The 15571-nt window shown below is 34.6% G+C and overlaps 1 protein-coding gene across 5 annotated transcripts in view; it reads right to left on the bottom strand.

Moving 5' to 3' along the window:
* Nucleotides 1-15571, bottom strand: part of LOC111508491 (ankyrin repeat and sterile alpha motif domain-containing protein 1B) — a 122137-nt gene that overhangs the window by 35077 nt on the left and 71489 nt on the right. For 2 of the 5 annotated variants that reach the window (XM_074170041.1, XM_074170039.1), the window contains exons 7-10: nt 9373-9462; nt 7677-7839; nt 5391-5468; nt 652-1117 (exon numbers count right to left, since the gene is read on the bottom strand). In XM_074170041.1, coding sequence (XP_074026142.1) covers nt 652-1117; nt 5391-5468; nt 7677-7839; nt 9373-9462 — 797 coding nt within the window. The remainder of the gene's footprint in view (nt 1-651; nt 1118-5390; nt 5469-7676; nt 7840-9372; nt 9463-15571) is intronic. The other 3 variants (XM_074170042.1, XM_074170040.1, XM_074170044.1) reach the window with 3 other exon arrangements.

Genomic DNA, 15571 nt, shown 5'->3' on the forward strand with positions numbered 1-15571 from the left:
CACCGAAGAAACGAATGATCGATCTCGATCTCAATGAATAAAATAATATTTTATGTTACTATTTTTTTGATCATTTCGTTCGTAGAAAAATTAAAAATTGGATGACATTGCATTACAAGAAAATTCGAAAACTCCTGTATAAAACGACATCTTCTCTACAAATTTATTCTTCTTTGTAATCATTACTTATAGAAATAAGAGAAATTGAAAAAAATATTGAGTACTACTCATGATTCAGAATTTTTATTCTGTCGTCATTTACAAGTTTTCACTGTTCATATTACAAACTAATTATTATCATACATTATCGAAAGAAAATTAAATGAACTCTAAACTAATACTGATAAAAGCAAAAGTTTGTTTGTATGTAATGGACAAACCCAAAATTACCTAAATAATTTTATCAATTCTGACATCAATAAAATAAAATTTGTTTTTTCGGTAACCAGCTGCCACCCCTCAGAGGTCGAAACTTGTACAAGCTATAATACTGAAAAACGTCATTATCATCTAGTAACATGGACTGTGTTTTATTAGAAAATTGCATTATAATCCTAGGCATTGAAAATTCATTGTATAAATCAATTATTAGATGTGTGCGCTAGACGAGATGCTAGTAATTTCTGAACTAATTGCAACTTGTGTACTTACCGAAACTTTACTATTCGATCCAGGACTATGTCCTCCTCTAGAACTGTTCATCGGTATGTAAAGAGGGACTCCCCCACTATCTGGCCTCCTGGGGTAGTATCCACAACTAGACGCAGTGGAAGCAATACTGATCTGGTCCGATTCTCTACTAGCGCTCAAGTAATTCAAGTCTTCCGAATGGTTGCTGGTATCCATGAATTGTTTGGGGACGCACGGTATGTGGTAGAGACTATTATCGGACTCCCTGGAAGAATCAGAGTTACTGTGGAAGCCGCAATCTACGGCAGAGTGGAACGAATTCGTTGAAGCCAGGCTGGTTTTCCGAAGATCGAGCTGCTCTTGGAAATTAAAGGTAATGCCATCCAATGGGGTGTGATCTACGATATTTCTGGGATTCGTGCGCTTTTTAAGGATGGGCAGGCTCTTGTAAGCTTTAGATTTACGCCTAAAACATGCACGTGCGGAACTTTATAGGATTGTGAGTTTACCGGCATACTCTCTGTTGGTTTTGGAAAATAGTAACGTCATTATTGCAATATCTGAAAACTTGTTTTCATTTGCATTTGCCGGATGAAGCAGAGCTGAATACATTTATTGATTCACAGAAAATACACATAAAAGGTAAATAACGTATATTCGAAACCTCAACAAATTAGGCGAATCAATATTTCTACAGACAGTCAATATGAACTGGAGAAAATAACTGAAAAGAACTGGTGGAGGGAAATAGATTGACTCTGTACTGGGTGCCATAATACTCATGAATCAAACCATCTGTGATGTGTCAAAGTCTTTGGTACACGACCAGATCAAGAGACATAATGAATACTGAGAATAATTGAATGAATGAGAAATATATTCCAGAAAACCAATAGAGAGCTTTTATATAAGGATCGCCTGGAAAGTACCGGATTTCAACTCCTAGTATCTCTGAAATCAATTAGTTTTGAATATATGTTTACATACGTTTTCTCCATGAGATTTCACACGAAAGGCCTCTTGAAATAAATGACCTGAATAGATTAATTGCATGGCACTGGATATTTTTAACGTCATCGCAATTTAAGAGAACTTTATATTTTTTGTTGGATAATCAATGACTTTTTGCCGTTTCAATAAATCCTTGATTTTCGTTGAAATTATTAGCTTAAAATTTAGACAGATACATTTCAAAATCGATTTTCTCATAAGCGGTAAATAAATGATGAATCGGAAAAATATTTTTCTCTAGAAAAAATTATGAAAAATTTAAAATTAAAAGGCGTGTAAATCAAAATTCTGCTTTTGAGTGAACTTCTTCTTGTACACTAATTCAAAATAAAATCTTAACGAATGATTATGAACTCATTTTCTTGAAAATCTTTTGAAAATTATGGATTGTCTCAAATATGAATTGACCATTGAAGTCTCCGTTTGAAAAAGAAGGCATTCAATTCTGCAGATATATTTTCAGGTACCGATGTGAAAAGCTCCATTTTTAGTACTCTTTAATGAAAAAAAATGGTGGGGTGGCATTACACGTAACATTTGTTTGATTTTGGAAACCTGACCAGCCGATTCTGAGTAATTAACAGTGACAACTGACAACAAAAGGTGAATATTATACTCAAAATAAAAAATTTGTTCAAAAGTCAGTCCAGTTAATCTTGACATATGTTCAATATCCTCTTCTTGTCACTAATGGCACTAATGACACTATCATTTTCATCAAAAAGTACTGAAAGTTAGTCTTTTTATTTAAATTGTGATGAACTTGATATCTAGTCCCTTTCGAAAGTTAAAAGAGGGAGGGGGCTTTTTACGTTTGCTCTATGTAATAAATGAAACATCAAAGTTGAGTTGAGTTGAGACCGTATCAGACAACATTTTTTATTTGTGAATAAATCCTATACAACTGTCAAACTGACAATTTCACAGAAAATCCCATCTATATATGCAACAAGCTCTGCACAGTTTTGGATATACACACGATTAAAAATCGGGAATCTACTGTCGTCAATGATTTTCTTTAACCAATTCAAACTTTATTACTACCCCTTTCCAATATTTTTCAACATACATTTTTATGTTTTTTTATTAAAGATTGTGACGGTTGCTGAATCAAAGAGACTATACTGCATTTGATACTGAATGCTAGAAACTTTTTGAGATGTCGTCCAATTATAGAAGAGGGAAATGATGATAAGCTGCCTTCTTTTTCAAATGAAAATCAACATAATAACAAGTTTGTTGTCAGTGTAATTTGATGACAGAAAAAGAAGATTATTACGAATTTTAATTCAGTAACTCCATGCAATATTACGTAATAAACTGACAATTATTTTACCGATTTTCGACTTTCCAAAACCAACAGTTTCGACCAACCAGTACTCTATTCAAAACATAGAAAAGTTTGGGGTTCCCCACAATTTGTTAAAAAACAAGACAAAAAAACATAGTAGTCTACATATGATTACCTTAATAATGTATGGAAATAATTGAACGCTCATAACACAAATGCGTTATGATATGTTATGTTTATGTTATATAAATCTTGAATATCATTCGGCAAGTTATTCCACAATTACGAAGTCAAACTGAAGCTGACAACTGCCAAAAAAACGACTATACATATGAAAAAATATAGACATTAAATTATGACAAAATGTACTGAGCTATTGAAAAAATCATTTACGTATGATTCACCGTGTTAGATATGAATGAGTTGAGTTCGAGTTGAGGAATTAGAGATCATTTCTTGATGATGCCAACTCGATTAATGGAACAAAATATGCGATAGAAGTGTTTTTTCTTAAAAAGAAGAAAACATCAAAAGATTGTCTCTACTAACATCTGCAGAGATAGGATGAGACACATCATTCAAATAACAGCTGAAAGAAAAATCCACTTTTCCGTTCTACGATAACACGGAGTCTTCATTATGGATCTTCTTTTTCGGAAACACTCCTAGTAGTTTAGGAACCGGCAGGAGATTGACCTTCACCCATCAGATAACTTGATGAGACAAAATTTTATCAAATATAATTTATTAACAAACATGCCTATAATAACTTGCCTATCGCAAAATTTACATAGCTTTTATTAACTGAACTAACTTTAATCAATTTCCTTTCATCACCTCCACTCTGTTCATAACCGAATGCATTTCACATTAACTTTTAACACACAGAAAATGCCTAGGTAGGCTTGCCTACTGATTTCTGTGCATGGCTACCTGGCAAGCTGATGTTACCAGGTAAGTCAATATAGGTAACTACACCTATCTGGCAATGTTTGGCAATGATTTTTTGCAGGCAATCATTGATTGGTTTTGTAATTAAAATATCCCACTTATGATATCAATTTCCATTTGTTAACAGACAACCAACGGAAAAAGTGGCCTAATTTTTGAGGAAACGAGATATTAAAATTGCATATATAACAAGTAATGCGTTGGGAAAGTTAGTTAAAACTAATAAAGACAAAACATCCAAATTCGAGAAATCAGGAGTAAATTAAAGTGTGGAACGTGCCCCAAGGTATATATTGGTCAAACTGGCAGAACATTTAGGAACCGAATCCAGGAACATCACAGGAGATATGTAAATAAGAAAACAAATTCAACATATTCAAATCATCTAAAATAAAATCATATCTTTAACGAAGAGTTCGAAATTTTGCACATAGAAAATAAAGGTTTGAAACTATCATTTGGAAGCAATGGAAATTATTAAACTTAAAAATTCAAACATTCTAATGAATGACCAACTAGATTTGAATAGATCACCATTATTGAACGTGTTTTCTTAACAACCGAGAAAGAATTATTATCCATGTAGATGTGAGGTAATATGCTTCAGGTGATTATAATTTAACAGGTACCTTAGAGGTTTAGGTAAATTTTTGGAGGTAGTATCAATTATGGTTACCTGTAGTAGATATATAAATATTAATGTAAGAATAACGTGAAGTATTCAAATCACTTGACAAAGCTACTGTGCTAGCGAAACATGTTGTGATATATTTTTCAAATTAAGTTTGTGGAGATCAAATCGTGAGGGGAAGTTTTTGATCTTCATCAAGTAACGACCGAACCAATCAGAAAAAAAAAGATCGGTATAATTACCTATATTGACTTACCTGTTCTCATCTGCTTGGCAGGTAGCCATGCACAGAAATAAATAGGCAAGCCTACCTAGGTATTTTCTGTGTGTTAAAAACTATCAGTTGAGAAGAAATTCACTCGGTTATGAAAAGAGCGTAGGCAATGAAAGAACAATTAAAAATAGTTATGTAGACTTTTCGACAGGCAAGTTTTCATAGGCATGTTTGTGAACATCATCCATCGAGTGAAATTGTAGATTGAAACTCCACAATTGGACCTTCTTACCGATGAAAATTTAAAATTTTTAGCTCATTCATCGTGGAAAATTCACAGCTACCATTATTTGATGACGCAGTCAAGGAAAAACCTGTTTAATTTTTTGAAGTGTGGTTACATTTCGATAAAACGTATATTCGATATATCTAGATGTGTAGACTAGTTTTGTATGCATACACTCTGGCAAGCAATATAAATACAATACAAAGTAGGAATTTCTTCAGAAATAAAAAGTATTCATTATTTACTTCATATACATTTTTTAAAATATCTCAAGTATTTTTGAAGAAACCCAACAATACATATATGTTTTAGCTTTGTATATATAACATATATGAGAATATAGACATGCAAAATAAAAAAAAACAGTTTATCTTACATCGGGGTGTTCGACATCGTAACATAAGTGTCATCGTTTTCATTAATATCTCGTGTCGGTGCAGTGTGGTTGGTCATGCTGTCACAACCATGCAAAACAAAATGAAAATGAATTTTATATTTACATGAGTTATCAAAAAAGTGGGAACTGTTCATGTCCAGAATGGTAAAATAAGTAATAGAAGGTTCATGGGAAAAATTGGAAATATATCGATCAATGACTACTTAAAACGACATTGCAATAACGGGCATAAGCAATTTCAAGACTGTTATGGTGTCTTTCAATTTGTAGATAATCATGCATTCCTAACGGAATGTTAACAGGATCGTTTTTTGTAACGCAGCCGATCATCATATTCTCAACCAGAACGAAACACGTAAATTTCATACTTTATGCATTTCTGAAAGAAATATGAACTCATCAAAGATAAGTTTGATGGAATCGTTAAGAATTCCAAAAACAATTGAAATATTTTCACGACTTCATACATTCAGGTGGTTCTTTGGAGTATTGATACGCTAATATCATCTCACTCGACCTGAGGAAAGCAAAGGCCAGATTCTTCGATAAGCCGAGGTCTTCAATATGGTTAAAGACTCCATGCATTGGCTTATCCCTGTGATGCCGCAGGAGAACAGTGATCTCCTCGGTTTTTACGTGAGCCTTTTCATGACAGGGTTATAACTAGGTGACAGAGTTGTGATTACCTCGTTGAGGGTCGAAAACTGAACCGGAGCAAGCAAAGTTCACTTCACTACTCCAAACGAGTAGAGTAAAATCGGAACAGCAATCATATTAGTAGCGGTAAATTTGTTGTTTCTCGATAGTTACGATGACCAGATATGTCGGAGTTTGTGCTGATTCTTCCCGCGGAGAGAGTTATTGACTGATGTTACCGAGGTAAGTATACGTTTCTTCCGCATCTACATGCTGTAGGATGCTTCTATTTACAAGTTGCACATCCTCTGGAGATGAACCGTTGCAGAAATGTCTTTATCGAACTTCATACCAATAGCATGCGTGTACTCTTCCACCACTCTCAAGGACAAATGGTTTCCAAGGCTGCCACAGTTATACACATGGGTATTTTTAGCGTAACGGGAAATGACAATAGAGAGATGCAGAAAAGTAGGGGACTGAGAGAATCGCCCTGAAAGACACCCCTCTGAAATTGGCTCGCTGTCTTTGGACTCTAGCCTGACCAAATCTTATGGTGAAGCGAGTCCGACAGAGTGGAATCAGTTCCTCAAGGCACCTCACTATTTTGTCGGATATCGCTAGGCATTTGAACAAATGCAAGATGAGCTCATGTGGCATTGTACCAAATGCCTTGCGATAATCGATCCAGGCCATAGAGGTTACGTCTAAACTGAATCGATTCCTACATTACCTATCTATCGATAAGCAGGCTCTCTTCAATCCAGCGACTTCTCTCTTCGACCCTCGACCCTTCGACCCGTTCGAATAACCTATCAACTGTGGCGAGTATTCACGTGTATGCGATGTTCGTGAACAACTTGTAACACGAATTTAAGCATGTTATCGATCTGTAATTCTTAGGAATTGACAAAGTTTTGTTTTTGGGGATAAGAACGATCCGCCTTTCGACAAACCAATGCAGAATCGGCTGCTCTCCGTCCGTGAGTTGAAAACTGTAGCCAGATGGCGGTAGGTGCTCGATAATTTTTTACATCAATGATTATTCAGTCCATCTGGGTCTGGACCCCGTCATCCGGGGTTATCGTAATGAGCAGTTCATTGAGCTCAGGCTGTCGAAGCTCTCTGCTGGAAACTTCGAACTGCACTAAGGCTGGATTATCTACGTTGAGTGACATTTATCCTCATTAGTGACATTGAATTAGCCACTAGCATTCATATCCTATCAAGGCAGTGCTGCTTGGTGGTAAGCAGCATATCTTGACTGAAAAGATGATAGATACGTCTTTATTTGGCGCCTATTCGTCCCACTGCGGGTTTATTACTCTATTCGAACTTTCTTATATATTTATATATTATTTATAATTTATTTATATTTATTTGTATACTTACTCTTACCAACTCGTAAAATATATGTGAAACTATCTTGCGTTGTTAAAAAATGTGTTCACAATGCAACATCCCTTCATCGTTAACTCATTGTTCATTTGTTTGTTAATGAATATTAATCTTATTTTATGTGAATACTTCTATGTGAATTGCTTATTTTCAGGTATATATCATTCAGGGGCAACTATCATTCTACATGTTATATTCTGGACATGAACATTTGCTCAACTTCTGTCTTACATAGATATTGCCGACACTCCTGAAACTCTCCTGTCATCGAATGCTTCTGGAGGTCGCGCGTGTCTCTGGAAGTCCCATCTCTGCGGAGATGTCCCAGGTGAAGGATCAGTTGTTACAGATCTTGCACTCTTTGATGATGGTCTTACATTCTCGTATGGACTTCCTGAAATATGACCATGGCGAAATAAAGAAAAAGTGCGGACGTAAAAGATTACCCCACTCTCAATTTGAACGAGAAGATATCGAGATCGGACAAATTGAACGTGAAGAGAAATCAATTTTAGATGTTGTCGTCAGAGGGCGCTACCATTTTTTAATGGAAAAGAGCAATATGTGATAAGTGATTTGATAAGTGATCAAAAGGTGTTGGAAACATTCCATAATATATGAAATGTTGTAAACAAACTTCATTTTTGTCAGGAAGTCAATGATAAATATTTTAAACAATTATATTAGAATGAACTGAAATGAAAACATTGAAAAAAAATCTAAAATATATAATTATTTAATAAAACATAGGTTTCATTTACCAAACAATCGAGGTTCAAAAAATAATTTTATATAAATATTATCTGACAAATAATATTTATGGATCGTTAAATGATAAAATATCTACTATTGGTATCTTTCTATATCTAACAAAAGCATTCAAAACTTAACGTCATGAGTTACTATTGAGGAAATTGAAAAATATATCGGTTTTCGAGGAAAAATCCAAAAGTTATTATGAGTTATCTCAATGATAGCTCAATGACACAAGTTCAAACTGAAGATGTTTTCAGTGATGCAAAATTGTTCGAATATGGGATTCCACAAGATACCGTTTTGGGACCCTTACTATTCAATGTCTTTGTAAATGAATTGCTTTCGTAAGAAACCAAAGGAAAAATTCACACTTTCGCTGATGATATTTCACTTACAGCTGAAACTTGGATTAAATTATTCTAGATGATTTCAAAAATATTAGTCACTTTGACAAAAACTTTCGTTCACTTCTTATGAAAATTCAGGAACCTTCTTTCGAAATTTCAATTTGTAAAATAATTTTTGAACATGCATTTACTCAAGATTTTTTTCACAATCTCAGATGAGTAATTTCAGGATAGGAGGGTGTTCAGAAATTACATTAAAAAAATCGAAAATTATAAAAATAATATTTTTGAAAATGATAAAAGATGGAGATTAGAAATATTCAAACAAATTATTGTTCGGAGAGAGTGAAATTCAATTATATATTTATAGAATAATAACATTTTCAAAAATGAACAAAATATCAAATTTGATGATCATACACATAATACTCGATATAAAACTCAAATAACAGCAAAAAATGAAATTCCAAAAAAAATTCTTTGAGTAACTTTCAATATATCATACTCTATATTTATAATAAATGCCAGAGGAATTGAAGAGAATATATTATGATGTGAAAATTATATATCTTCAAAATTAAACTAAAAGTTGGATACCTGAAACTTCTAGAAACATTTCTGGAATTATCAGAATCAAACTCTTTTTGAAATGTTCAAACTAATTATAATATACCTGTGTAAATTGTAGGTTTACAAATGTTCATAAATATTAATGTTCTGATTTTTACTTTGAGTTAATCTTACAGAAAGTCTTCACAAGTTTCATTATTCATTCATGAATTAACTCATATTATTATTATTACTATTATTATTGTTATGCATACCAAGATCGGAGTCCGTATTTGGCACAGTAGGAAAAGGGTGGCTAATACTTTCACCATCGCTGTCAACTAAAGGAAGTCCTCTCTTGTGACCTGTAATATTAAAATTTTCAAGGTGAATTTTTATATTTATGAATTGTTTTCTAAACTACTCCTTGCATATAATTTCACTTTTTTGAAAAATGAATCAGTCAACACTTAAACATAAATTTCAATATTATTTTGAACACCCACAGAGAATGACGTTTGAGGGCCAGACCATACTTGCTAAAGTCAAATTCATTTGACGCATACCAAGAATTATTTCGTTAAATCTTATATAGGAGAAACCCATTAACCCCATATACTATAATCCCAGTTGAAATTAAAATACTATGTTAAAACAATTTACCGATAAAAATATTATTCGTCATTATTGTGAGACTGGCCACAATTTTCCACCCACAATTTACGAAGTGCAGGCTGTGGATGTAGGAATTTCGACAAAATTTTTATAAAGTGTTGCCACACTTCCTTCAATGCTAATGACGAATGGAACATCACAAGAAAATCAATCGACATGAAACAGTTTTTTGGAAACAGTCGCATAAATTGAGGAAAACATAGCGAAAAATATTTTCCAAACAGGCAGCAAAATTCTTCAAAAACAGACGTAACATCACAAGAAAATCAATCGACATGAAACAGTTTTTTGGAAACAGTCGCATAAATTGAGGAAAACATAGCGAAAAATATTTTCCAAACAGGCAGCAAAATTCTTCAAATACAGACGTAACTTTGGAATATCTTTTTTTATCAGAGGCGGTCTCTCTTGTCGACGAGAGGAAATAATGGAGCCCCAAAACTTTGATGTTATGTGGTTCAAAATAATATGACAGAAAATCACTAAATTCATATTCTGCGTTTATCGACCACCAAGCGATACCCAATATATGGCACTATTCTCTTCACTTGCAAACATCATTGACTTTCTGCAAATCTATCATCCCTATCTATCATCCCACTAACGGTTTCTCGAGGGGTATTGTAGATGATATAATAAGGAAAAAAAAGTTTAGGTTAAGGATGAACGAAATCTCGATTTTCAGAAAGGACAAAAACCAAGATAAATACATCTCAGTTCCATACCACCAATATACGAGGAAATTTGGAAAGATTTTCAAGGAATTAGGTATGAAGGTGGTTTATAAAACAAGTCATACACTACAGGGCCTTTTGAGAGGTTCAAAAGACAAAGTTGAGAATTCGGAAAAGTCTGGAATTTACGAAATTGAATGTAAGGACTGCGATGCAAAATATTAAGAACAGACAAAAAGATCTATTAAAATAAGATATAAGGAACACATAGCACACTTAAAATATGGAAGACCTTAAAAATCAGCAGTCGCCCATCATATTTTGCAACAAAACCATTCCATAGACTTCAGTTCGTTAAGATTAGTTAGACAAGTTAACAACAACAGGCAACTAGATGCCTATGAGAGTGTAGAAATAAGTAAACACAATAATATTATGAATAACGATGACGTGCCTATACCAAAGAGCATACTATATAGCTTGTTAAAATAAAATAAAATAATGTTGGGTTTACTGATTACTACATAAGGACACATTGCAAAAATAAATTTGGATAGGCAATATTGTGAAATTAATTTCTATATAGCTGAAAATTGTGTCATATAAACATAAATTGTAAAATAATAGATAAGGCAAAATTGAAAAATTAATTTAGGTTGGTAAGCCTGGATGGTTTACTTGAATGAGTTACCTTTATAGCATAAATAGGATTAGCTCGCACTAGTCCTTAGTTTTAATCTTCCTCTTTGAAGATGATCACTTGTGATCGAAACACGTGTCGAGGTGTTAAAAATAACGATTTGGTGTTGGGAAAAAACTCCAGTAATATTCATTACTACACCAAAGGTTCCAAACAGTGCATCATTAGTATCATCCCTGTGCCAAAATTTCCATATTCGGTGACTTCATCGTCCACAATATGTAACGGCTCAAATTTTCAAATATCAACGACAAACAACGTCGCAAAGCTGATACTTTTGCAATAGATAAGTAGCGGACTTACTCAGATTACATAACAACCAATACAGTCACCATCAGATCTCCATTGGGATCTTCTGATCAGAAACTCATTTCAGTATTGAGTGAATTACCGGTAAATATTGGGAAACAATCTAAGCCGCACAAAGTTTGACATAACAGATCTGCTGAGATGGAGGATCTTCAAGACCATATCCGAAATTTCCCCTAGCTAGATGTTTGTTTCAGCTACGAAGATCCATCAACCTGTGCTTCTCAAATCACGGAAGCTATTCTATCATCTATGGATGCATATACTCCTTTTTCGATGAAACGAACTTCTACCGGCAAACCTCGGTTCAACAAAATTTGCGAGCAAGTTGTCGCCTCGCCTACCAGCAGTGGCGCGAAAATCCCAGTGCCGAAAACTAAACAAGGTTTATTAATGCTCGAAACAGCTCAAAATTTAGGATGAATGAAAGCAAAGAACTTCACCATCAAAAAACTAGGGATAAACTGCTTGCCAATCCTTCTGGTCGGTAGCTGAAGCCGTTAATCAACACTTTACAAAATCCACAATTCCATTATAAGCGGATAGTTCAATTGCAACAACATCCATGGAAAAAGCTAATTTACTAGCTGAAAAATTTTCGTCTCACTCCACAGTCGATTTTATGGGAAAGGCACCACCCACAAGGCGTTTGATCCTGATGAAGTGCCCGTCATCGTACTCAAAAAGTGCGCAAATGAACTCGCACCAGTATTTTGCAGACTTTTCAACCTGTCTTACGAGAGGAGTTTTTTCTTCTTGTTGGAAGATTGCTCGCATTCAGCCTATCCCCAAAAAGGGCAAGAAAAATCTTCCAAATAACTGCAGACCAGCCGCTTTGCTATCAGTGACATCGAAAATCATGAATAAGGCCGTAAACCACCATATCCTCAAATATTTGGAAGGCTTCATCAATATGGCGATCATCAATATGGCTTTCGAAAACAAAGATCAACAGGCGACCTTCTATTGTATGTCACCCATATTTGGAATAACGCAATCGATATTTCTAAGGCCTTTGACCGTGCGTGGCATGGAGGTTTACTTGCCAAACTTCGATGCTATGGCTTGTCGGATCATTTTTGTGTGTAGCTCTTCAGCTTCCGGAATAAATGTTCCCTGCAAGTGATGTTCCCATCAATGGTTCAATTCAATGCCACAAAAACCCAAGTATCGGTTTCCTCAAAAACGATAAATTTCTCCGGATCGGATATAATAATGTCGGGTGAAACAATTCCTCTTTCTGCTTCTGTGTGTTGAGGGATAAAATGGAAACCGATATGTCTTGGCACAATCATGTTGCTGAAATTGCAAAGGCTGCTTCTCAAAGGCTGTTACACTGTCCCGAAACAGAAAACTGTACACACCTCAGCAACTTTTGATGTTTCATAAAGCTCAGATCTGATCTACTTTGGAGTATTGTTCTCATATATGGAGCTCCGCCCCTACGCATATCCTGAAGCTGTTGGATTCCATCTAGAAAAGAGCCATAGCCTGATTGGAGACACAAACATATATAATTTCACGGAAGTGCTCAAGTCACTTGGCACATGGCCCACCAAGAGCAGTACATATCAGAAATACGCGACTACGAAATACGTGGCTGCTCATCGTTTTGAGGTTCAACTCAGTACACTGTTTAAGAACTCTTTCATTCAGAGAACTACGTTTATGTGGAATAAACTTCCTGAGAACGTTTTTCCAAATGGATTTGTCCTTAAATAATATATTTATCTATGTCAAATTGCGATGTAGTACCTGATAAAAAATTGATGGATGTAGCCGTTACTACGTGGTGGGAAATCATAATGAAGGAAAGAAACATGAAACTTTCTATGTTTTTACCACTATTTGTAACTATCGTTACTGCAGTTTCGTCCTAAACGGACATTTTCAAACTTATATAATACCTGATACCTTTCAATTTGTTAAAAAATCTCACTAAAGTAACGAGATATGTATTACCACATTTGATACGAATTTCTACACATGAAAAAATTTAAAAAATCCCTCTTTCACAAACTACCATAAGTAGCCCGTTCTATTTCGTGGATGTCGTCTTGGTAGGTTGTAGTTATCAACTGAATCATCAAATCAACATGACATGGCGTACCGAGTTCGATACAAATTTTTATACATGAAAAAATAAAAAATTTGTATTGATAGGTTGCAGTTACAAAATCATCAAATGAAGGCGACGTGGAGTACCCAGTTCGACACAAATTTTTATATTTGAGAAAATGAAAAATTCGTATTTGAAAATCTGTTTAAAATATGTTTTTCCGTTAAAAAGCTGCCGCACTCCTACGAACGACACCCTCAGAAGTCGAAACTTGTGCGAGCTAAGGTTTAAAGAGGTCTTACCTTTTAACGTTTGATTACTAACACGGGTTGGACGATAGGATAGGATAGTATAGGATAGGATAGTAAACATCATCGACTACCTTTTGGTCAGAGGATAAATAGAGTAATTGAACCTCGAGAACTTATTCATGCTGATGTTTGTGAAACAATGACTATTGAATTGATTGGTTGGGTACGATTTTTCGTCGTTTTCAAGGATGATTTCAGTAAATTTCGCTATGTTTTCCTCAAAGAGAAGTCTGAAGTAAAAGACAAACTGGACAAATTTATGTGTAATCAATAACTGATTGTGGTAAAGAAGATAGATAAAGGATATAAAGAAGATAATTACAAAGTATGGTTTACATCATCGAATCACCATGCCTTACACACCTGAACAGAATGGGGTGCAGAACGAGAAAACTGAACTCTTGTTGATGCTGCATAGACCATGCGAAAAATCTTCCTGAATATCTTTTGGCAGAAGCGGTTAATACTGTTGTATAAGTTTTGAACAGAACCGGTCCCACATTGATGGAAGATATGACACCTATGATGATTTGGACAGGAAAACAAGCTCCTGTGGATCATTTGAAAATTTTCGGAACAGAAAGTTTTGTCTATGTTCCAAAACAAAAACGTTCCAAATGGAAAAGGACGAGTGAGAAAGGTTATCCAGTTGTTACTTTTAAAATGAAATAATTGTCGAAGAAAGCACTATCATATTTGAAGAAAACACAGTCGCAAGAAAAAGTACCGTAAAGCATTAGGTATTGATTGAAGAAGGTCCAGCTTCAAGTAAAAATCGATCAGAAACAAGCATAAGTCTGCCAGTTGATCGTCCTATTCTACGAGATAGATCTAAATTGCAAAAACCTGAAAGATACGACGTTTTTGCTATAATTGCTGTGGAAGAACCCAATACTGTTGAAGAGGCCTTCTCTCCTAATGAATCTGAGATGTGGAAAAAAAGCAATGGACGAAAAAATTCAGTCGCTAGTAGAAGATGGCATCTGGATATTAGCGAAAAAGACTATCGACAGAAAAGTCATTGAAAATCGTTGGGTTTTCACAGTTGAAGAAAATCCAGTAGGAGATATTAGATTTATAGTAAGGTGTTCTGCAAAAGGTTTCTCTCAAGAAGCTGGTATTGACTTTGCTGATACTTTTGCACCAGTTGCTATATTCGACACTATAGGAACATTTTTATCAATGCCTGTTTCAGAAAATATGCACATGTCACAGTTTGATGTGAAGAAGGCCATTTTATACGGATTACTAGATGAATAACTTAATATGGAGCAACCGGATAACTATTGCGATGGTACTGAAAAAGTTTGCAAGTTACTGCGTAACTTGCATACTTGCCTGTTTAAAACCATGCATACTACTGCGTAGACTGTATGGTTTTGAACAGGCACCTCGTTGTTTTAATTTGCGCCCCACCAAATTTCTGAAGAAAAAGGATTGCAGCAGAGTTCATCAGATGCATGTTTATTTATCAGAAAACAACCGGATAAATTACTCGTTGTAATTTATGTTGACGACAGATTAGTATTGGGAACTGACTTTAAAAGCAATGAGAAATTTCTAAATGAGTTGAAAACAGATTAAATTGAAAGGGTACATTTTAAGGAGTGAATAATTTTTGGGGAAGAAAAGTTTTGGCTTCCTACTTCTCCATCTTGATATAAATAATGTGGAAATCTTCTAAAGAAAACAAGGAAGCAATCAGTTTCAAAAATTAACTCTACATAAAGATGTGTACATCACGCA

The sequence above is a fragment of the Leptinotarsa decemlineata genome, unplaced genomic scaffold (assembly GCF_025532065.1).
Source record: "Leptinotarsa decemlineata unplaced genomic scaffold, Ldec_3_MD MMD2_P_RNA_scaffold_6, whole genome shotgun sequence".
In the NCBI taxonomy this organism is placed as follows: domain Eukaryota; kingdom Metazoa; phylum Arthropoda; class Insecta; order Coleoptera; family Chrysomelidae; genus Leptinotarsa; species Leptinotarsa decemlineata.